This window comes from Artibeus jamaicensis, unplaced genomic scaffold (assembly GCF_021234435.1).
Source record: "Artibeus jamaicensis isolate MK-2021 breed Jamaican fruit bat unplaced genomic scaffold, CSHL_Jam_final scaffold_461, whole genome shotgun sequence".
Taxonomy (NCBI): Eukaryota; Metazoa; Chordata; class Mammalia; order Chiroptera; family Phyllostomidae; genus Artibeus; species Artibeus jamaicensis.
In genome coordinates this window covers 9,281,075-9,305,897 of record NW_026522045.1, presented here as the reverse complement: position 1 = coordinate 9,305,897, position 24,823 = coordinate 9,281,075, and the positions used below count along the sequence as shown (strand labels likewise).

General features: G+C 38.0%; 1 protein-coding gene across 4 annotated transcripts in view; it reads right to left on the bottom strand.

Moving 5' to 3' along the window:
* Window positions 1–17,402: 17,402 nt before the first annotated feature.
* Window positions 17,403–24,823, bottom strand: part of MID2 (midline 2) — a 161,102-nt gene continuing 153,681 nt past the window's right edge. For 3 of the 4 annotated variants that reach the window (XM_037167111.2, XM_037167112.2, XM_053657522.1), the window contains one exon: window positions 17,403–23,578. In XM_037167111.2, coding sequence (XP_037023006.1) covers window positions 23,176–23,578 — 403 coding nt within the window. In that variant the 3' untranslated portion in view covers window positions 17,403–23,175. The remainder of the gene's footprint in view (window positions 23,579–24,823) is intronic. The other variant, XM_037167115.2, reaches the window with a different exon arrangement.

Genomic DNA, 24,823 nt, shown 5'->3' with positions numbered 1-24,823 from the left:
AAAGGTATCTTATTGTGTTTTTAATTTGCATTTCTCTAATGGAGAGTGATGCTGTGCATCTTTTCATATGTCTCTGGACCCTTTGTATGTCCTCCTTGGAGAAGTGTCTGTTGAAGTCTTCTGCCCATTTTTTAAATTGGGTTCTTTGTCTTTCTGGAGTGGATTCAAGTGAATTCTTCATACATTTTGGAGATCAAACCCTTGTCTGGGGTATCATTGGTAAATATGTTTTCCCATATAGTTGGTTCTCTTTTCATTTCAATGCTGTTTTCTTTGGCTGTGAAGAAGCTTTTTAACTTGATGACTTCCTATTTGTTTATTCTTTCCTTCATGTCCCTTGCTTTAGGGAACATAAAGGTGAAAATATTGCTGCATGGATGTCTGAGATTTTTCTTGTCTATGTTCTCATCTAGGACTTTTATAGTGTCACAATTTATATTTCAGTCTTTAATCCATCTTGAATTTATTTCTGTGTATGGTGTAAGTTGGTGGTTGAGTTTCATTTTTTGCAAATAGGTGTCCAGCTCTCCCAACACCATTTGTTGAAGAGACCATTCTTACTCCATTTTAAGCTGCTGCCACCTTTGTGAAATGTTAATTGACCATAGAGACTTAGGTTTATTTTGGGGCTTTCTATTTTGTTCCAATGCTCTATGTGTATGTTCTTATGCCAGTTCCAGATTGTTTTGATTACCGTGGCCTTGTAATGTAGTTTCATGTCAGGAGTGGTAACCCCACCTACTTTGTTGTTATTTCCAAAATTGCTGCAATTATTTGGGGTTATTCGTGGTTCCATATGCATATTTAAAGTGTTTGTTCTATATCTTTGAAATACATCATTGTAATTTTAATAAGGATTGCATTAAGTGTATAAATTGCTTTGACATTTGTATAAACATTTTGATGATGTTAATTTTTCCAGTCCATGAACATGGTATATGTTTCCATTTTTTGTGTGTCTTCCTTAATTTCTTTCTTTGGTGTTGTATATTTTTCTGAGTACAAGTCTTACCTACATGATTAGGTTTATTCTGAGGTATTTTATTTTTCCTATTGCTATGGCAACAGGGATATCCCCCCAATTTCTGTTTCTGAGATTTCGTTGTTGATGTAGAAAAATGCCTTTAATTTCTGACACATTGGTCTGTAGTTTTCTTTCTTTGCTGTGTATTTATCTGGTTTTGGGATTAGGATGATGCTGGCTTCATAAAAACAGTTTTGGAGTCTTCCCTCTTCTTGGATTCTTTGGAAAATCTGTGAAGGATAGGGGTTAGCTCTTTTCTAAATGCTTTGTAAAATTCTCCTGTGAAACTATCCAGTCCAGGGCTTTTGTGTGCTGGAAGTTTTTTTTATTACTGCTTCAATTTCCTCAGCTGCTATTAGTCTGTTCAGGCTTTCTGCTTTTTCTTCCTTTAGTTTTGGAAGATTATATTTTTATAGAAATATGTCCGTTTCACCTAGGTTTTCAAATTTCTCGGCATATAGTTCTTCATAATAATTTCTTACAATTTTTTGTATTTTTGTGGTATCAGTTGTAGTCTCTCCTCTTTCCTTTCTGGTTGTGTTTGTTTGGGTCCTCCCTTTTTTTTTTTTTTTTGTTGATGAGTCTGCATAAGACTTGTTGATTTTGTCTATTTTTTCAAAGAACCAGCTCCTGGATTGATTGGACCTAAGAAGTGTTTCATTAGTCTCTATGTTGTTTAATTATGCTCTGATTTTGGCTATTTTCTTCCTTCTACTTGCTCTGGACTGTCTTAGTTGTTGTTCCTCCAGTTCTTGTAGATGTAGGGTTAAGTTGTTTACTTGAAATGCCTCTATCTTTTTTAGGTAGGCTTGTATTGCTAAGAAATTTCCTGTCAGGACTGCCTTCACTGTGTCCCATAAGTTTTGGATTGTTGTGAGTTCATGTTCATTTGTTCCCAGGAACTTTTTTATTTCTTCCTTGATCTCATTCTTAATACATTCAATGTTTCATAGTATGCTATTCAATCTCCATGAGTTTGAGTGTTTTTGAGTTTGAGTGTTTTTGAGTTTTCTCCTTGGGGTTGGTTTCTAGTTTCAGGCCATTGTCAACAGAGAAAAGGTTTGATATGATTTCAATTTTCTTAACTTTGTTGAGGCTTGTTTTATGTCCTATCTGTGGTCAATCTTTGAAAATGTTCCGTGTGCACTTGAAAAGAATGTGTATTTTTGCTTCTTTAGTACGAAAGGCCCTATATGTATCAGTCAAGTCCATTTGATCTTGGGCATTATTCAATGCCCCAATATCCTTGTTAGTAGTTTTTGGAAGATCTATCTATTTTTGACAGTGGGATGTTAAAATTGCCTACTATAATTGTATTGCTGTCAGTATCTTTCTTGTAGTCCTCCAAAATATTCCTTGTATATTTGGGTGCTCCTATATTGGGTGCATATTTGTTTATAATGTTTATACCTTGTTGATGGACTCTTCCCTTGAGTATTATGAAGTATCCTTCTGGGTCTGTTTGTATCACCTTAGTTTTGACGTCTATTTTGTCAGATATAAGTATTGCTACCCCAGCATTTCTTTCCTGTCCATTCGCATGGAATATATTTTTCCAGACCCTCACTTTCAGTCTGTGTGGGTCTTTGTAGGCAGGTGGATTTCCACCCACAAGGTGGGTTTCTTGTAGGCAGCATTTGTGTGGGTCATGTTTTCTTATACATTCTGCTACTGTATGTCTTTTGATTGGAGCATTTAATCCATGTATATTTAAGGTTATTATTGATAGGTACTTATTCACTGCCATTTTACTACCTTTGTACCTTATTCCTTTTTCTCTCACTGTTGTGTGGTTGTTGTTGTTGTTATTCTTGTTGTTGTTGTTCTTCTTCTCCTCCTCCTCCTCCTCCTCCTTCTCCTTCTTCTTCTTGTTCTATTAGCATATCTTGCAGTGCTGGTTTGTTAGAGGTGTATTCTTTGAGGCTTCTTTTGTCTAGGAAGTTCCTTATCTCATTTTCCATTTTAATTAAGAGCCATGCTAGGTAAAGTAGTCCTCATTATAGGACTTTGTTTTTCATTATTTTGAATATTTTTTTGCCATTTCCTTCTGGCTTGTAATATTTTTGTTTAGAAGTTAGCTGCTAGCCTATTTGCTTCTTACTTCCTCTTTCTCCCTTGGTGCTTTTAAGATTCTTTCTTTGTCTTTAAATATTGCCATTTTAATTATAATGTGTCTTGCAGTGAGACTATTTCAGTTCCTCTTGATTGGGACTCTTTGTGTTTCTTGGATTTCTGTGGCTTTTTCTCTCATCCAATTAGGGAATTTTTCCACCATTACTTTATCAAACAGTTTTTCTATCCTTTGCTCATCTTTTTCTCCTCTGGTATCCCTATTATACAGATATTATTCCATTTTATATTATCTTTTTTTATTAATTTTATTTAGTTATTTTTCAAGTAAAGTTTTTTCTCTATTTCTCCCATACCAGGCCCCTCCTGCCCCATGCTCCCAACCTTCCTCCCATTTCCATCCCCCTTATTTCTCCTCCCTGTGTCCTTCTTACTTGTTCCTCCAAATCCCTCCCCTTTTTTCCCCTTCAATTCCCTTTCCTCTCCCCTCTGGTCACTGTCCCCTTCTTCTCTATTTCAGTGTCTTTGTTTTTATTCTGCTTGCTTGTTTCCTTTGTTGTTTAGCTTCCTGTTAAAGGTGAGATCATATAGTATGTGCCTTTCAACACCTGGCCTATTTCACTCAGCATAATGCTTTCCAGTTCCATCCATGTTGTTGCAAAGGGTCAGAGCTCCTTCTTTCTCTCTGCTGCATAGAATTCCATTGTGTATATGTACCACAATTTTTGGTCCATTCATTTACTGACAGGCACCGAGGTTGCTTCCAACTCTTGGCTATTGTAAATTGTGCTGCTATGAACATTGTGGTGCATAGGTTCTTTGATATTGATGTTTTAGGATTCTTAGGATATAATCCTAGAAGTGGAATTGCTGGGTCAAAAGGCAGGTCGATCTTTATTTTTCTGAGAAAATTCCATACTGTTTTCCATAATGGTTGTACCAGTCTGCAATCCCACCAACAGTGAACTAAGGACCCCTTTTCCCCACACCCTCTCCAACATTTGTTGTTTGTTGCTTTGTTTATGATAGCCATCCTGACTGCTGTGAAGTGGTATCTCATTGTGGTTTTAATTTGCATCTCTCTGATAGCTAACAATATTGAGCATCTCTTCATGTGTCTCTGGATGTTCTGTATGTCGTCCTTGGAGAAGTGTTTGTTCAAGTCCTTTTCCAATTTTTTAATTGGGTTGGTTGTCTTCTTAGAGTGGAGTCGTGTAAGTTCTTTGTATATTTTGGAGATTAAACCTTTGTCTGAGGTATCATTGACAAATATGTTTTCCCATACAGTTGGTTGTCTTGCTAATTTAATACTGTTTTCTTTAGCCACGCAGAAGCTTTTTATTTTGATGAGATCCCATTTCTTTATTCTTTCCTTTATATTCCTTGCTCTAGGGGACATATCAGTAAAAAAGTTGCTGCGTGAAATATCTGAGATTTTCTTGCCGATGTTCTCCTCTAGGACTTTAATGGTGTCATGGCTTACATTTAAGTCTTTTATCCACCTTGAATTTATTTTGGTGTATGGTGTAAGTTGGTGCTCAAGTTTCATTTTTTTGCATGTAGCTGTCCAGTTCTCCCAACACCATTTGTTGAAGAGGCTATCTTTACTCCATTTTATGTCCCTGCCCCCTTTGTCGAACATTAATTGACTGTAGAGAGTTGGGTTTACTTCTGTTCTGTTCCATTGGTCTATGTACCTGTTTTTATGCCAGTACCAGGCTATTTTGATTACAGTGGCCTTGTAATACAGTTTGATATCAGGTATTGTGATGCCTCCTACTTTGTTCTTCTTTCTCAAAATGGTGGCTGCTATTCGAGGTCGTTTATGGTTCCATATAAATTTTTGAAGTCTTTGTTCTATGTCTGTGAAATATGCCATTGGTACTTTAATAGGTATTGCATTGAATCTGTTTATTGCTTTGGGTAGTATGGACATTTTGATGATGTTAATTCTTCCAGTCCATGAACAAGGTATATGTTTCCATTTGTTTGTGTCTTTCTTGATTTCTTCCTTCAGGGCTGTGTAGTTTTCTGCATACAGGTCTTTTACCTACTTAGTTACGTTTATTCCCAGATATTTTATTTTTGTTTTTGCTATACCAAATGGGATTTTTTTCTTGATTTCTGCTTCTGCTGATTCATTGTTCGTATACAAAAATGCCTTTGATTTCTGGATATTGACTTTGTAACGTGCTGTTTTGCCAAATTCGTTAACTAGTTCGAGCAGTTTTTGGGTAGAGTCTATAGGATTTTTCATGTACACTATCATGTCATCTGCAAACAGTGACAGTTTTGTTTCCTCCTGTCCTATTTGGATGCCTTTTATTTCCTTTTCTTCCCTGATCACTGTGGCTAAAACTTCCAATACTATTTTGAATAGAAGAGGTGAAAGTGGACATCCTTGTCTTGTTCCTGATTGTAGTGGAAAAGCTTTTATTTTTGCCCATTGAGTATGATGTTGGCTGTAGGTCTCTCATGTATGGCCTTTATTATATTGAGGAATGCTTCCTCTGTTACCACTTTGCTGAGTGTGTTCCTCATAAATGGGTGTTGTAACTTATCGAAAGCTTTTTCCGCATCTATTCATATGATCATGTGGTTTTTGTCTTTGCTTTTGTTTATATGATGTATTACATTTACTGATTTGTGAGTATTGAACCATCCTTGCATACCTGGGATGAGTCCCACTTGGTCATAGTGTATGATATTTTTGATATATTGTTGGATGTGATTCGCGAATATTTTGTTGAGGATTTTAGCGTCTATGTTCATCAGCGATATTGGCCTGAAGTTCTCTTTCTTTGTTGTGTCTCTATCTGGTTTTGGAATTAGGATGATGCTGGCTTCATAAAAAGAGTTTGGGAGTTTTCCATGCTTCTGATTTTTTGGAATAGTCTGTGGAGAATAGGGGTTAGCTCTTCCTTAAGTGCTTTGTAGAATTCTCCTGTGAAACCATCTGGCCGAGGGCTTTTGTGTGATGGGAGTTTTTTGATTACTGCTTCAATTTCTTTTGCTGTTATTGGTGTGTTTAGATTTTCTGCTTCTTTTTTCATTGAGTTTTGGAAGATTGTATTTTTCTAGAAAGGTGTCCATTTCCCCTAGGTTTTCAAATTTCTTGGCATACAGTTCTTCATAGTAATTTCTTACAATCCCTCTATTTCTGTGGTATCAGTTGTAATCTCTTCTCTTTCATTTCTGATTGTGTTTATTTGAGTCCTCTCTCTTCTTTTCTTTATGAGCCTACTTAAAGGCTTGTCTATTTTGTTTATCTTCTTAAAGAACCAACTCCTGGATTCATTGATCCTTAGAATTGTTCTTTTAGTTTCTATGTCATTTAATTCTGCTGTAATCTTGGTTATTTCCTTCCTTCTGCTTGCTCTGGGCTGTCTTTGTTGTTGTTCCTCGAGTTCTTTCAGGGGTAGGGTTAGGTTGTTTGTTTGAAATGTTTCTATCTTTTTAAGATAGGCCTGTATTGCTATAAACTTCCCTTTCATGACTGCCTTCACTGTGTCCCATAAGTTTTGGGTTGTTGTGAGATCATTTTCATTTGTTTCCAGAAATGTTTTGATTTCTTCCCTAATTTCATTCTTGACCCATTTGTTGTTTAATAGCATACAATTCAGTCTCTATGATTTTGGGTGTTTTGGGTTTTTTTCCCTTGGGGTTGGTTTCCAATTTCAGTCCCTTATTGTCAGAGAGGATGCTTGGTATGATTTCTATTTTCTTGAATTTGTTGAGGCTTGTTTTGTGTCCTATCATGTGGTCTATCTTTGAAAATATTCCATGTGCATTTGAAAAAAATGTGTATGTAGCTTTCTTGGGATGAAGGGCTCTATATATATCAGTTAAGTCCATTTCATCTATGGCATTGTTCAGTGCCACAATATCTTTGTTGATATTTTGTTTGGAAGATCTGTCCATTTTTGATAGTGGAGTGTTAAAATTCCCTACTATAATTGTGTTGCTTTCAATATCTTCCTTGAAGTCTTATAAGATTTTCTTTATATAATTGGGTGTCCCTATGTTGGGTGCATATATATTTAGAATGTTAATATCTTCTTGGTGGATTCTTCCCTTGAGTATAATGAGGTGACCTTCTGGGTCTCTCTTTATGGCCCTTTTTTTGAAGTCTATTTTTTCCGATATGAGAATTGCTGCCCCAGCTTTTTTTTTCTTGTCCGTTTGCTTGGAAAATTTGTTTCTAGCCTTTCACTTTTAGTCTGTGATGGTCTTTTGACCTGAGGTGGGTCTCTTGTAGGCAGCATATGTGTGGGTCATGCTTTCTTATCCATTGAGCTATTCTGTGTCTTTCGATTAAAGCCTTTAATCCATTTACATTTAATATTTTTTTTAAGATTTTTTATTTATCTTTAGAGGGGAAGGGAAGGAGAGAGGAAGAGAAATATCAATGTATGTTTGCCTCTTGTGTGTCCCCTGCTGGGAACTGGCCTGCATCCTAGGCATGTGCCCTGACTGGGAATCGAACCATGGTTGTTTGATTCCCAGGCCCGCGCTCAATCCACTGAGCTACACCAGCCAGGGCTAAGATTATTATTGATAGGTACTTATTCATTGCCATTTTTGTACCTGTGTTCTTCTCTGTCTCCCTCTTTTCCTTCCTTTCCTTAAAGCAGTCCTTTTAGTATTTCTTGTAGAGCTGGTGTGGTGGAGGTGTATTCTTTTAGAGTTCTTTTGTCTTGGAAGCTCTTTATTTGGCCTTCTATCTTGATTAAGAGCCTTGCTGGGTAAATTAGACTTGGTTGTAGGCCTATGGTTCTCATTACTTGGAATGTTTCTTGCCATTCTCTTCTTGCTTGGAGTGTTTCCATTGAGAAGTCAGTGGCTAACCTTATTGGGGCTCCCTTGTATGTTACTTCTTTTTTCTCCCTTGCTGCCTTTAAGATTCTCTCTTTGTCTTGGAATTTTGCCATTTTAATGATGATGTGTCTTGAAGTAGGCCTCTTTGGGTTCCTCTTGATTGGGACTCTCTGTGATTCCTGGATTTGTGTGACTTTTTCTCTCATCAAATTAGGGAAATTTTCTCTCATTACTCTTTCAAGTACGTTTTCTATCCCATGTTCTTCTTCCTCTCCTTCTGATATTCCTATTTTTCGGATATTATTATGTTTCATATTGTCTTGCATTTGTCTTAATCCCTCTTAATTCTTTCTGAGCCTCTTTTCATTATCTTGCTCTTTCTGTGAGATGCTTTCTACTTTGTCCTCCAACTCTCTAATCTGATCCTCCTCCTCATCTATCCTACTTTTGAAACCATCTGCTGTGTTCTTCAATTTGGAAATTGTATTCTTCATTTCCTCTTGTCCCTTGCTGATATTTTCTAATTCATTTGTCATGTTGATGTAGTTTGCAGAGAGATCAGTGTAGTTCCCCTGTAGTTTCTGATAGCTCATTGTGAGCTCTTTGAACTTCGTAATAACCAGTGCTTTGAATTCACTATCTGATAGTTGATTAGCCTCTATTTCATCTAACATGCTTTCTGAAGTTTCTGCTTTTTCTTTCATTTAGGGATTGTTTCTTTGTCTTCTCATTGTTTGAGACTCTTCTTGTTAGTCTCAGCTTCTAAAATTGATCTGTTCTGACTCCCTGGGTTTATGGTGTAAACTTCTGTGGTATGATACCTGTGAAGCTCAGTGGTGCAGACTCCTTCAGGTATCTTGATATTCTCTGTCTCCACCTACTCTCACACTGGTCCTCTCGCTGGTCCCCATGCTGGTTGCCAACCACTGCTGAGTGTCCCGGCTGCTGTAGCTGACTCCCCAGAGACCAGGCCCGTTGCTATGGCAGCAGCACAGGGGCTGTGAGTGTCTCAGCTCCTGTAGCTGACTCCCTGGTGCCCTCAGCTGACTCCCCAGTGCCCAGACCCATTGCTATGGCAATGGCACAGGGGCCTCTAGTGTCCCGGCTCCCGTAGCTGACTCCTCTGGCATCCAGGACCATCACAGGTGCTCGGAGTGTCGGGCTCTCATACCTGAATCCCCAGCTCCCAGGCCCATTGCTATGGTGGCGGCACAGGGGCTTCGTGTGTCCCAGCTCCCCTAGCTGACTCTGCAGCTGTCTGGTGTTTCAGCGTTGGTCATGATCTCTGGTCTTTTAATTTCATAAATGCTGGGTAACCGATGGTTTATTGTGTTGTTTCTCTATAGATCTGCCAGGATTTTCACCCAGGAGTACGGGAGCTAGAATCCGCTTTGTCCTACTCCGTTGCCATCTTCCCAGCATCCCCCCATTTCATGTTATCTTGCATTTACTTTAACCCCTCTTCATTCTTTTTCAGTATTTTTACTTTTTCTTGTTCTTTTTGGGAGGTTTTTTCTAATCTATACTCCAAGTCAGTTTTTAGATCCTTTGCTTCATTGAGCTTGCTTTTGATTCCTTCTACTGTGTTCTTTAATTCAGAAATTTTATTCTGCATTTCTCCTTGGCCCTTGTTGATTCTATGTCCTTTTTCATGTTGATATAGTTTTCAGCCATTTTCTCATAATTTCCCTCTAATTTTTGGTAGCTCACATTGAGTTCATTGAATTTCTTTTTTTTATATTGACATGATTTGTGCAAATTTTTTCAAGTTATTTTAATTTTAATCAGCAAAATACTCACTGAGGTTAAAATCACAGAGTACACTTTTTCTTTACCATTTAATGTAATAATAGACCCTCTGAGCAACAATTGAGTTCTCTTGTTCTAGCTTTTTTGTTATTGGTTGAAGAAGTTTTTTTTAAATTAATTTTATTTAGTTATTTTTCAAGTACAGTTTTTTGTCTATTTTTCTCATCCCAGCCTCCCCGCCCCTTGCTCCCCACCTCCCTCCCTTTTCCACCCCCCTTAGTTCTCGTCCCTGTGTCCTTCCTATTTGTTCCTCCAAATCCCTCCCCTTTTTTCCCCTTAACTTCCCTTCCTTCTCCCCCTCTGGTCACTATCCCCCTTGTTCTCTATTTCAGTGTCTTTTTTTTCTGCTTGCTTGTTTGTTTTGTTGTTTAGCTTCCTGTTAAAGGTGAGATCATATGGTATTTGTCTTTCAGCACCTGACCTATTTCACTCAGCATAATGCTTTCCAGTTCCATCCATGTTGTTGCAAAAGGTAGTAGCTCCTTCTTTCTCTCTGCAGCATAGAATTCCATTGTGTATATGTACCACAATTTTTTGATCCATTAATTTACTGATGGGCACCTAGGTTGCTTCCAACTCTTGGGTATTGTAAATTGTGCTGCTATGAACATTGTGGTGCATAGGTTCTTTGATATTGATGTTTTGGGATTCTTAGGATATAATCCTAGCAGTGGAATTGCTGGGTCAAAAGGCAGGTCGATTTTTACTTTTCTGAGAAAATTCCATACTGTTTTCCATAATGGTTGTACCAGTCTGCAATCCCTTATAACCATTGTTTTAAATTCAATATTTGATAGTTGACTTGTTTCTATTTCATTTAGAATTACTTCTGAGAATTCCTCCTTTCCTTTAGATTGGCACTTGTTTCTTTATCTTCCCATTGTTTGTGGGACTCTTCTTCACTTCTGTTTATTTTTCTTTTTTAAAATTTTATTTTAATTGTTGTTCAAGTACATTTTTCTTTCTTTTACTCCCATCCCAGTCTACCCACCCACCCCTCCTCACCTCCCTCCCATTTCAACCCCCCCCCCAGTTTATTAAATTCATCTGTTTTGACTTTCTGACTTTGTGGTGTGGAGTTCTATGGTGGCAGGCCTCTGACATACAGTGGTGCAGTGTCCTTGATCACTTTATCTTTATGTTTTTGGGATGTCCTTTATGCCTCTTATGATGGTTTTGTGGATGTAATTGGGTATTTATTATTCTTGGTTTGTTCTTTCATGGGTCCTTCTCTGCTTCTGGTTGACTAAGGGTCACTTCACCTACCGGGTCTTGTGTGCTATTGTGCAGACAATGTCTGAACAAGACCACAGAGCCTAAGAAACAAACCCACACCAGTAAATATAACTCCCCTGCTGTAGAATCCCACTATCAATAGCAAATGAAGGAGTATTTATAAGGTTATAATGAGATTAAGACTATTATAAGAGAGTGGATATGATATAACCTACTGAAAGAGAAGTGATTTCGAGAGGGTAGAAGGAAGAGCACCAATATAGGGAGGAGGGTAGAGTTGGGAGTTGGAGAGATGGAAGGAGAGAAGATAAAGTTTACCTCATGAATGAAGAAATGGACTAAAGAGTGTGGAATAAACTATAAGAAGGGAAGCATATAATATTAGGTTAAATATTAGGTTTAAAACAGTATAAAATAAAATAAAGTGAGAGAGAAAGAAAAAGAAAGGAAAATATTTTTAAATTAACTAAAATATAGGAGACAAATTAGATATGAAGATTCACCAGAGTACTATCAACAACAAATGAGCTAAAATTAATATAGGTGTTATGGGGATAAGAGGGAAGAAGAAAAGTCTAAGAGATGTTTAGAGGAATGGGAAGTGATTTTGTATGCCAGAGGGAGAGAAAATACTAGGGGTGAGGAACAAAAACAAGACTAAGTGAGGGAAAAATTAAAGTTTAGGGTATAAAGGAAAAGAAAAAAAGGAGAATAAAGAAAAATAAAAGGGCAGAGTGAAGGAGAAATAGAAGAAAGACAAAGAACAGGCTAAGATGGCATAATTAAAATTTGAGTAAAAAAAAAAGAGTAGGACAGTGGTCCAGTAAATTTTGTTATTTGAAATACAGAATTAGTGAAGCTCTAGAGATAACCTTGAAAAAACAACGCAACAACAACTACCCTACCCACAAGCAACTAGCAAAGTTTGTTACAGGTCTAGAGAGAACATGGGTATTTTAATAGCTAGGTAAAAGGATGTGAAATTACCCTTGACAAGAGAATTCATTTTGACTGTCTGGATAGGGGAGAGATAGTAAGAGTGTGGAATGGAAATAAGTTGTAGCTAGAGAGAAAACTAAATTTGAAGTGAGAATGTTGCAAGGAAAGATGAAGGTAACATGAACTAAGAGAAGGGTAGGGACAAAATATGTGAACTGACATACACTATAGTATACAATCTAGTGACTTATTACATATAAATTTGCTGGACAAGAAATGAATGTTGTAGAACTATGCAGGAAAGAAAGTATCACAAATTGCAAGGAAGACTACAGTGGCTTTCATATTGGTAGCCTCTTATCTTTACCACTGTTTTTTTTTCTTTCTGGATCTGCCTCTGGTGATGTCAGATTTTGACCCTGTCTAACCTAAAGCATCCTATTTGATACTTCCAGTGATCTGCTGTCACTGCCTGTCTTCTTCCATTGTTAATATGGTCCCTCTGCACTCAGAAGTCAGGTTTCAGCACTGTAGGGCAGGGCTGATTCCCTTCTGTGGTGGGGGCTATTGTTTCTCCTTAGGTAGCTGCTGCTTGGAGAGGAGTAGTCTGTCTGAGCAGGATGATTATTGCATATGGAGGTTGGCTCAGCACTGGATCCTGGTGGCTACTTATTCAGTTCTCTCCCCAAAGCCTCCATCCCCAGTCTCTCTCTAGTCCACTCTGCTCCTTTTTTGCCAGTGATCTACTGTCTCTGGCTGTCTCCTTCAGTTGCTCAACCAATCACTGGGACTCAGCAGTCAGGCTTATGCACAGAAGAGCCAGGGCAGAGACCCTTCTGGGGTCACAGCTATTGTTTCCCCTCAGGCTCCTGCCACTCAGAGAGCAGTGATCTGCCTGAGTACAAAGGCTGCTGCTATCCAGAGGATAACTCAGCACCAGGATCCTGGCTGCTACTCTCTCAGTTCTCTTCCCAAGGCTTCCATCCCCAGTCTCTCCTCAGGCATCTCCAGCCCACTCTGCCCATGCCTTTGCCTCAGCCTTGAGTAAGTGGCTGTAAATGAAAATTGGTGTGTTGGCCCATTAAACAGCCATCTGTCTGTTTAATGGTTGGACCCATCTCCAACCATCTGTCTCTGGCAGAGAGCAACCCTGCTGCTTTTTCCACTGGTTGCTATCTGTGTACTTTTTTGGGTTCTGGTGTTCTAGGCTGGGAATCCTGGCTTAGGGTTTATACCCCACTCTTCTTTGGGTATCTAACCAGCTGCTTAATTACCCTGCCAGTGCTGCTGCCTATGGGTATCCAGCCAGCCCTCTCACGTCTCCACTGCACTCCTTACCAGACCAGTTGTGCCAAAGCTGGTTCTGTATATCCAAAGTTATATGCCTCTCTCTGGTTATTGCTCAGTTGTTTGTTCTGAGTGGTTTGTCCACAGTCCATTGTACTTCCAGATTGGTCCTGTGAGGAGGTCAGTGTGACTTCCATTCACTCCTCCACCATCTTCTTTCCTCCATGTATGATCTTTTTAATACATTGTTCTATTCAGTTTGCTAATATTTTATGGAGGATTTTAGCATCTATTTTCTTCAGAGATTTTGGCCTGTAATTTTATTTCTTTGTTGTGTCTTTATCTGGTTTTGTATTAGGATAATAGCCTCATAAAAAGAGATTGTGAGTTTTCTTTCCATTTAATTTTTTGGAATAGTTTGAGGATTGGTGTTAGTTCTTCTCTGAATGTTTGGTGAAATTTGTCTGTAAAGCCATCAGGTCCAAGACTATAGTGTGGAGGGATTTTTTTCATTACCACTTCAATTTTACTGGTCATTATGGGTCTATTCAGGTTTTCTGCTTCTTCCAGACTCAGTCTTGGAAGACTGTATGTTTCTAGAAATTTATCCATTTTGCCCTGGTTGTCCAATTTCCTAGCATATACTTGTTCACAGTAATTTCTTACAAACCTTTGTATTTCTGTTGTATCAGTTGTTACTTTTACTCTTTCATTTCTGATTTTATCTTTTTGGGTCCTCTTTTTTCTGGATCAGTCTGGTTAATGTTATTTATCTTTTCAAAGAACTAGCTGCTGAATTTATTGATCCTTTGAAATTTTTTTAGTCTTTGTAATACTGCCCTGATCTTGATAATTTCATTCCATGTACTCACTCTGTGCTGTTTGTTATTGTTCCTCCAGTTCTTGGAGATGTAGGGTTAGGTCGTGTATTTGAAATGTTTCCATCTTTTTTAGGTAGGCCTGTATTGCTATGAAATTCCCTCTCAGGACTGCCTTAGGTTGTGTGTTCATTTTAATTTGTTTCCAGATACTTTTTAATTTCTTCCTTGATCTCATTGTTAATCCATGCATTATTTAATCCATATATTTGGATGTTTTTGATTTTTCTCTTGAGGTTGGTTTCTATTTTCAAGCCATTGGGATCTGACCATATGTTTGATATGATTTTAATTTTCCTGAATTTGTTGAAGTTTGTTTTGTGTCCTGTCATGTGGTCTAGCTTTGAGAATGATCCATGTGCATTTGAGAAGAATGTATATTTTGCTTCTTTGGGGGTGAAAGGTTCTGTATAAATCAAATAATTTCATTTGATCTAAAGTGTTGTTTAGTGCCACAATATCCTTGTTGAATTTTTGTTCAGAAGATTTATTTATTGTTTATGGTGGGGTGTGAAAATCTATTACAATGACTATATTCTGTTTATTCCTTTGTTAATGTCCTCCAAGATTGCCTTTATATATTTAGGTGCTCCTATATTGGGTGTATATATGTTCACAAAAGATATGTCCTCTTGTTGGACTACTCCCTTAAGTATTATATAGTGATGACCTTCTTTTTCTCTTGTCATGGCCTTTGTTATGATGTCTGTTTTGTCTGATATAAGTATTGCTACCCTACCTTTTTTTTATGTCCATTTCCATGGAATATTTTCCATCCCTTCACTTTCAACCTCTGCATATCTTTTGTTCTGAGGTAGATCTCTTGTAGACAACATATATGTAGGTCATGTTTTCTTTTTTTAATACTTTATTTAGTTATCTCTAGAGGGGAGGAGAGAAAGGGAGAAAAACACATATGGTTGGTTGCTTCTCACACACACCCAACCAGAGACCTGTCCCACAACCCAGGCATTTGCCTTGACTGGGAACCAAACCTATGACCTTTCAGCCTTCAGGCCTTCACTCAACCCACTGAGCCACACCAGCCAGGGCATGGTTCCTGTTTTCTTATCCATTCAGCTATCTTATATCTTTTGATTGGAGTATTTAAGCCATTTGCATTTCAGCTTATCATAATTGTTTTTCCTCAGGGAGTGGCTTGCTCTTCTGAAGAAAAATGGCCACTGTAGTATGGTGTTACATCCTAGCACTGGGAACCCAGCAGCTGTTCCCCCATGCTTCTCCAGCAAGCCTCCTTGTCCAGACTCTCCTCACTCTACTGCAATCCATTCTGCTCTTCCATCACTGGAGCCAAATTTAAGAGTGGCTGGGAATGCAAGTCCTGTGCATAGGCCTCATAAAAAAAAAAGGGAAAGAAAAGAAAAAAAGTGACATTGTCTCCAGCAGGCTCTGTGTCCAGCAAGCAAAAATACCAATGGCCTTTCACCAGTGGATACTGTGTGGGCGGGTGATCCCAGCACTGGTCCTCCTTTTTATTCTCCTCTTTATTTCTATTTTTAGCTTCATTGTGGGAGGCAGTGCAAGATAAATTCTCCGACTCTGCCACCATCTTGCTGCCGTATAGTCAAAAGAAAAAATTTTTTAAAGATTTTATTCATTTATTTTAGGTAGAGGGGAAGGGAGGGAGAAAGAAAGGGAGAGAAACATCAATGTATGGTTGCCTCACGTGTCCCCTACTGGGCACCTAACCTGGCTTGCAACCCAGGTATGTGCCCTGACTGGGAATCGAACCAGCAACCCTTTGGTTCACAGGCTGGCACTCAATCCACTGAGCCACACCAGTCAGGGCTCAAAATAAAATTTTAATCTTTGAAAATATCTGAGCACTCCATGCAAATGATAAGATGATTAGCCCAGGAAAATTCACGATTATATATTGATTACTCTCGCAATCTCCTCAAGTCACTTTCAATATATTGATGGTTGTCTACTTGCATGCCAAGTGTGTTTAGACACCTCCAATATAACAGTGAACCAAGTAGACAAGGCTCCTGTCATCAGAGAGCTTGCCATCCAGAAATAACTATAGTTAATCAATTTCCTTTCTGATATTTTTCATGCAAATAAATAAATGCAGAGCTCAAATAAATTTAAACTTGTACAAGAGATAAAAAGATAAATTTATGGACACTAAAGAGAGATCACCAGCTCTTCTCTGAAGATGTATGATTCATTGTATCTTTACCTGCTGAATCAGTTAGACCTCGGACTCCACCTTGCCTTGTGTGCTCAACAGCTGCTTACTATGAATTTCACATTTTTGGTAACCAAAGAACCCTCCTTCATCACTAAGGGCATTAAACTGGAGAAAAAAATATGCAGACAATTGTCTAATCACAATGTTGTACACTTGAAAGTAACATAAATATATAAATGTCAACCTTAATTGAAAAATAAAATTAAAAAATAGACTTAAAATATTTTATTTATTTTTAGAGATAGGGGAAAGGAGAAAGACAGAGAGGGAGAGAAATATTGATGTGCATGAGAAACATCGATTGGTTGCCTCTTGCACATCCCCAGCTGGAGACCTGGTCTGAAACCCAGGCATGCGCCCTGACCAGGAATTGAACTAGCAACCTTTTGATTTGCAGGATGGTGCCCATCCCACTGAGCCACAGCAGTCAGGGCTAAAAACATTGCATCTTAAAAAATATATGCAGATCATAATGGCTTTTTCCTGTTGCTGTACATCAAAGAGAAAGTCAGCCCAAATTCCATTTTCTGGGACTTTACACTCTGGCTGTACATTTGTTGATAGCTAATTTATTAATTCTTCTAGTTGTTTTCTTTGAAGCAGACTTGCCTTTAAAAACAATAGTCTCTTACCAAGAGGCAGTTGTGGGAATACTGGACCAGGCATACATATCTGAGATGGATTATAGGAGTGGTGATGTAGCGTTCCTCTAAGAAAAACCTCACAGTGTAAGAGCTGGCCCACTTGTCATTCTGCTTATCAGGTTTTAATTCCATTCAACCAGTATTTACTAAGTACCTCCTGTGTACAAGTCTGGTAAGAGCTTCCATTGTCATCCCATCATTTCCAGTAAAGGCTTCCATTTTCAGCTACCACTAATAACTCAAGTTTATAGATCAAAACTACTGTATTTTGTTGTGTATAATGCAAAATTTTTGCCCAAAATTTTTAGGGAAAAATAGGTATGTGCATTATACATGGGTAGTACTAATTCCATATTTACATAAATGTTTTTAATTCTTTTATTTATGTTTATGCATTAAAAGTATAATTCTAGAAAGCAGTAACAATATCTGTATGCAGAACAATACCCTGGAACATGGTAATCAGCTTTGTTTCTAAATATAAATAAACAAAAAATTGAATTAAAAAATTAAAATGAAAGATTTTTTCCTGAAAGTTTGGGCCAAAAATGTGGGTGTGCATTAAACATGGAAGTAAATTACACATGCCAAAATACAGTACTTGGAAAGAATTATTATATTGGGTATCCCAATAGATTATAAATGTTAGGAATGCTTTTATCTTAATATTCCCTGACAGAAATGAGAAGAGCACTTGGAATGTAAAGAGTGATGAATAAATGCCTCTTGAATGACCAGGCCAGACTAGTCACAATTATAATTTGTATATTATGCCCAATAGTTATAGGAAGACCACTAGATCCTCTACCCCTAGAAATTCAGTGGAGGTGAGGAATTCTTATTTTATTACGCTATATACATTTGTAATATCTATGTAACAACCTGCTTGGCCTCTTTTACTCCTAACCTTTGTAACAGACCCTGTCCCCTAGCTAAAGACTCAGCTTCTCTTAGACTTTAGGACCTCCCTTATTCCTAGGTAGGGGAACATAAAAGACCCAGTGTCTGTTCTGGCCTGGCACATTAAATAGAGCCCATCTTTCTAAAAAAAAATCACACTTCCAAAAATTATATAAAATATTAGCTGTGGGTAATAAGCCCAGATTTGGTTTTTGCCCAGGTTGCTCTCCAATTAGACCACTAGCCCCAACATTCCAAATTCTTGACTCTTTTGTATTTTAATCTTCTTGCCTTTGGGCTATAGTTCCCATAGGCCCTTGGTCTGACAACCTGTTACAAGTTATTGCTCTAGCTGCTACTCTTGACTAGCTGGCTTTGCTTCATATTATATGCCCCCTTTAGTTTCAGTGCAACCACTACTGATTCAAGTATGCTCAAACCCAGCTTGGAGGAATATTCTGAACCTCCCAGGCTCATCCTAGACCAGCATTTGAACAGCAAATCAGCTCACTTCTGACCCTAACCTGACCTTAACCAACAGGCTCCAGCACTGGGATTTTTGTTTTTCCTTAAATCCCACCTTCTGCCCCAGTCCCTGAAATTGTGCCATGTTTTCTTGGGCCTTATACATTTATTTCTTTAGTCTTCCTGAATGTATACTGCTCCTAAAACCAAAGCCTTCGTGACTGGATCTCAATTTCCAATGCCCTGGATCCTCTTGGCCTAAATCTCCATCTATTTCCCCCAAATCATTTAGACAATTCCAGCAACTCATGGCTTTATTTCTTTTAATCTCCACCCTCCACAACTTAAACTCCAGTGAGAGACAATGAATAACTCTTGAATACATATATATTTATTTAACTCATAATATAGCATTTTGGATAAGCTGGGATGTTTTAGAGGGATGAGGCTGTGTAATCCACAGATGGTCAGATTTCTGTCACTAAGAGAGGCATTATTGGGCCAGAGCTCTCAGTAACAAACAAAATCTTGGGTAAAATATTTGATGAAAAATAGTCAATAATCATCTAATAAATATTCTAGCCAACAACAATACAACACTGGTCTGAAGCTGGCAAATCAGACTACAAAAAGCAGTTTTCCCTGACCTGATGATATTCAACCTGACCAACCTGTAATGCACAGCCAAATACAGCCTGATGGCTCCAAGGCTACAACTGGCTTGAGAAATTAAAATAATTGTGGGAGTAGTTCTTACCTATCAGGCTCACATCCTCCATTCTGTAGAGGAAATGGTATCAAATATTGGAACTTTGCAAAAACGCCATCCATGCATTGCTTCATCTAGATAGTTATATATAAATATGTAAACCACGAAACATTAGAAAATTTACTTAGTGTATTTTAGCTGAAAAGAGTATGTGAATGATTTTTCTGCAATCTGAATGTCACTGCATCCAAAGTTACACAATGGAATTGCATGGTAAAAACACATACAAATAAAGTTACTCTTACTTACAAGTAGCCAGAACTCCAATGCAGCACTAAAATTTCTTTCATATACTCAAAACAGGTTTGACTTTATTTTTTATTATTTTGTGCTTTCTTCAATAAGACAGTATAAAAGTGGAAATAAGCATAAATTGTAGACAGAACAATTTGCTAGCAGAAAGGATTGTGGTAGAATAGATTGAGTAGAGCAACAACAACAAAAACTTATGGAGTTACCTTCCTTGAAGGTGTTAATTTAAATACAAGGTCCTATTTCCTTTCTTCAACTGGGTTCAGTTGAAGGTACTCAATGATTTCTCTTAAGGTTCCTGGCATTGCCAATATCCTATGAAAGTCTTAAGTTTACTGAAGTAAGTATCTGGGGCACACCACACTCCCACTGAGTACTTTGTTACCATGTTGTTTCTTGGAAAGTAATTTTCATTTCATTATTTGACTTAGGAACTTCATTGCTTACCTCAAACCCAGTTCCATTTCATAATTTATTCAGTAGGCTTAGCTCTGAGTGATTTTTGACTATAACCAAAACTTAAATCTACCTTCAAAGAACAAAGTTGGAAAAGTGAATGAAAAGAATGGTGCTACATGCTCCAGACAATTCCCCCAGTCAACTTCCAAAGAGCTTTTGAGGAGGACAATGCTCATTTATGTATATGAATCCTGGGAAATCTGCAAAATAATATCAGTATAGCCCAAATGGAGATATAACCAAGCTCTTCTGCCCAGGAAACAATAAACACTAGTAACCTTGATTATTCACTCACTCATTCATTCATACATTTATTTAATAAACATTATCCAGGCAACTGCTCTGTTCCACACACTATGTCAGGTGTTAAAAACACAACAACAAAAACAAACACACAGTCCCTGCACTCAAGGTATTCATAATCTAGTAGGGAAGATGATTATTATATATCAAACATTTGTGTGCATCAGAATTACCTGAAGAGCTTATTAAAATGTAAAATTTGTTTAAAATGTAAAATTTCACCCATGTGTCTAGATGTTCTACATAGATCATGGGTAGGGTCTCGGAATCAATTATTTTAACAAACAGCAAAAGTGATTTTAACAGGTGGTCTGAGGACCACACTCTGAAAAACACTGCTATCCAATATGACTATCACTGAGGCATGCAGGGTAGGGATGCTCAGTGTGCCATAGGAACTCCGAAGAGAAGAACATGACCCAGTCTAGAGGATCAGAAATTAATTTGATTAAGAAGGGTGAGGATGGGGAAAGGTGGTACAGGCTAGACTCAAAAGTAGGATAGGGAAGTTGAAACTTTGTCTCAAGGCACTAAAATCCGAAGGGCACACACAAAAAGAGAATGACATGGGAGACCCAAGGACAGGGTAAAGGAAATTGGACTGAGGTGGAAGTGGAACATTTTTTGCACTTTTATCATATTTATTCTATTCCCTTGAGAAAAATCACAACTGTTTATTTCTTCTAGGTGTCAAAATCATTATGTCTCTGTTCGATGCCCAGAGAACAACTTGTGTAAATAGTTGAGCTTGGCTAGGATAGCCAGTATGAGGGGGAAAGTGACATCAAAGATGAAGCTGGGAAAACACATAGAGACCTGAAAAGCCAAATCCTAAGTAATTGGGACCTTCTACTGAATGCTATGGGGTGTAGGGGGCAGTGAAAGGTTTTATGAAGGGGGAAAAATAATTTGTTTTGTTTAAGAATTTGAGGATAGGCAACAAAGGAGAGACCAGAGTAACTTGGAAACAAAAGGCATACATTTTAAAGCACCCCTACACTCTACTGGGGCAGGGGCAGGGAGAGGTAGGGGGAGGAGCTTAATATTCATTATACACTTAACTAAATACCAGGTGCTGTGCTCATCAGTTTACACGTGCTATCTTTTAAAATCTTTTCAACAGCCTTGTTAGGTAGGTATTTTATAAAAGAGGAAAGAGTTTCAGAGAAATGAAGAACTTGCCCTAGGTCATACTGCTAGTAAATGGCAGAGAAACTACATTTGTTTTTGTCCAAAGGCAATGAGTTCTCCATTACAGAAAGCTATTTCCCAGCACTGCAGAATCTTACTGAGGTTGCTCATTTTCTGATTTAGCAGTAAGTATATATATATTTTTAAACAAAAAAGCTCACTTTGTCACTAGATATGTAAGTCTGAGCCTGCTATTTGTATCTGTCTCCAGCTTCCTTTCCATGAACAAACAATACAAAAGTGTTATTTAGAGGAGTTATATAGATACTTTGTCTCTCCTACAAAATAGTAGGTCATTTGACAGCAGAAACTGGGTTTTATCAGTATTTCAGCAGCAGTGTGGTACCTGGCATCTAGTAGTTTGTTGAATGAATTGATGAATCAACATCCACCAAGGTAATGGAAAGAAAGACAAGAGTTTTGGCTTTGTTTCAATGCTCCATTCTGGGGGGCTCGTTAGAGCTACCACCTTGTACAATAGTAATGTTTTCACAAATCTCCAAAAGTAGACTCCTTGAAGCAGACTCAACTCCTAAAAAGGAAAAAGCTCTGGTTCTGATATCCCTAATCCCTGCAGTGGAATTGAGAAAAGTACAGACCATAAACCTTTATTCCCTTCAATGATAGCAATGAGGACTGGGATAAAGTTTATAACTGTATTTGCAGTGAAGGGTTGGCTAAGCAGATAAAGAGTATAAACAAAATTGTAAAAGGAATAACTATTCAACCTGTTTAAGAAGACAAACTTGTGGGGGTGGGCTGGGATGGGGGTAAAAGGCAGAAAACTACTTGAACAACAATTTAAAAAATAATAATTAAAAAATATTTTAAAAAGAAGACAAACTGTTCTCAGGCATTCTTAAAGAAATTCAAGTACATTTATGTGCAAATAGTTGTATTTATAACACTCCATTCTGATTACGTAAATAAAGCAGATGCTTAAAGAACATCCATTTTAGCATAATTTTAGTAACTATATACTTGAGAATAGAAAAACTCTGTTTTGAAATATTCTGTCTCAGAATTTTTAACAATTCAGAGGAACCTCCTTTATTAGGTAGTATCAATGAAACTGTTACATATAACACTTCTACCTGAATCAATTCTCTATCCAGCAATAGTATCTCCTATGCAGTATTGTCCCTCAGTCTCTCCTAATTCAACCTAGAGCTCTTCCTACCATCTATGTCATTATTGCATGTGTATGTGTGTGTGACAGAAGGGGATAAAAGGGGATGAATGTAGGGAGGTGAGTAATGTCGACTGATTTTGATGTTCCTTATAGGGGACAAAAATAAATGGTATAATTTTTTCCCTATCAGTATATTTCTCACCCAAATGAACAAATTATAAAGTTTATTATGTATATATAATTATAAAATGAATATATCTATTCATTTTATATATTTTATATACATATTTTCTTTATAATAAATTTTTGACTATAGTTTTTATTATAAGCAATTATTATTATATGCAATCATTTAATAGTTCAAAATTCTAGTGGGCCAAATTGGCCAGGAAAAAAGTTGATACCCTCCTTTCTGGCTAGCTAGCTCCTTGTTCAGAACATCATTCTACATTTTTACCTAGAATTATCTTAATTCCTTTCAATATAATTTATACTTCTAAGTTACTGGAAATTTTTAATTCTCCAATGACAAAAGAGGCATTGTCTACATTTTCCTCCAATGGCTTTAACCCAGACTACTCAGATAATTTATTCTGAGAAACTCAAAACATTAATAGAATTGTAAGCTTTAACATACAAAAATTACATCTCTAATATCTAGTTATTTTGGATGCTTCAAATGAACTTTATTTTGTATCTTGTGTATTAGACACTAACTGAAGTTTAGGAGGGGAAGAACTGTTGAACTGGAGAGCCAGTGAATTCTATGCTCACTTGAAACTTAATGGCAAGCTTTCATCCCAGAAACATAAGGAGATTCTTGTGGCCTACAGTTGCATTCTTGCCGCTCAGCATAATCAATAAAATCTGGGGCAGGCAAACCAGACAGGATCATTAAGGATTTGTTCCAGATTGTGAATGTTGGACAAACTGGAAGAATAAAGGTCACATCAAAAGTATGAAGATGAAGAGAGTTAGCTGGGTCATAGAAAGACAGCATGTTGTTGTCATAATCCAGAAGGACACCCAGACGCTTCAACTGTGGGGGAACATCCACCAGCATTTCCTTGTTGTTATGTCTCACTATGAAGTTACTATTGCATCTAGAAAAAACCCATGAAGAGGCATTCTTGCCAATCCATTCATTCTTGGGAGCTGATTTGTAAGCAATGCCAATTGCATACCTGTGAGATGGTGGAAAGGAGAGATAAATAAACATTTATTAATGATCTGAATTATGCTAAATACCATACAAACTATATAAGAAATAGGATACGTTTCTTCCTTATATAGTTTAAATTTATATCCATAATGTTTATACTATGAGAGTTTTAAAAACTTGGCTATTGGGGTTCTGAGATGGTAGCAGAGTAGCTGGCAGCTCCATTTATCTGTTCTCAAACAAAAACAGGATTTGAAGTCAGAACACAGAGCGGAGAGTGAGAGTCTGTGAATGGGAGCATATGTAGAGGAGAGCATGGGGAGTAAGCAGGATTACATAGGAACCGGCCACCTGCAGGGTGCCTGGGGGCCAACCACCTGGGCTTTCTAGATGGACCACCACTTCTGCCCAGCCAAGCACTGCTAGCTGCACAGAGTTGGGGTGGCTATAGATTTGCTCAGGACCCGCGAGCTACCAGGGCAGTGAGAGAAGTCCTGGGAGGTGAGGGCTCCAGAAACAGCACAGTGGTAACAGGCAGGCCCAAGGCTGAAGACCTCCAGAGGGAGCAGGGACAGCATGATGTCACCACCTTGTGTTATTGTAGAGCTAAGGGGATCTTTCTAACACCATCTGGGAAAGATTCAGAGAGAAACTTTATCTAAAATTGTTGGAGGCCCACCCTGGCTGGTGTAGCTCAGTGGATTGAGCACAGGCTTGCAAACCAAAGGGTTACTGGTTCAATTCCCAGTCAGGGCACATGCCTGGTTTGCAGGCCTGGTCCCCAGTAGGGGGTGTGCAAGAGGCAACCACAGACTGATGTTTCTTTTTCTCTCTTTCTCCTTCTCTTCCCCTCTCTCTAAAAATAAATAAAAAAAATCTTTAAAAAATATTAAAATTGTTGGAGGCCCTGTAAGGAGCTGGCTAGCCCTGACCATGAGAGACTGTCATGGTAGGGGAGAGAAAGTGTGTGGGGAAATAGGACCCCCAGGGACTCATGCTGTAGTATGGGAGCAAGAGAGAAACTCTTAAAAGGGGAGCTGAGGTGAGACCCAAGACTTGGCTGGGACCCAGGTATTCAGGCCTGTGTGCATAGGCAGGATGCAGCAGCCTTGCTAACTAAAGGCAGAGCATACACTGAAGGAAAAAGAAGACCTGACCCAACATGTCTCGCAAGCAGAGGGCAAAGCGGAGTGGTGAATTCAGGCCAAATCTCCTGCAAGAGAGCAGCAGGCTTAAGTCTGAAAGGCAGGAACTGAATGCCTGAGAT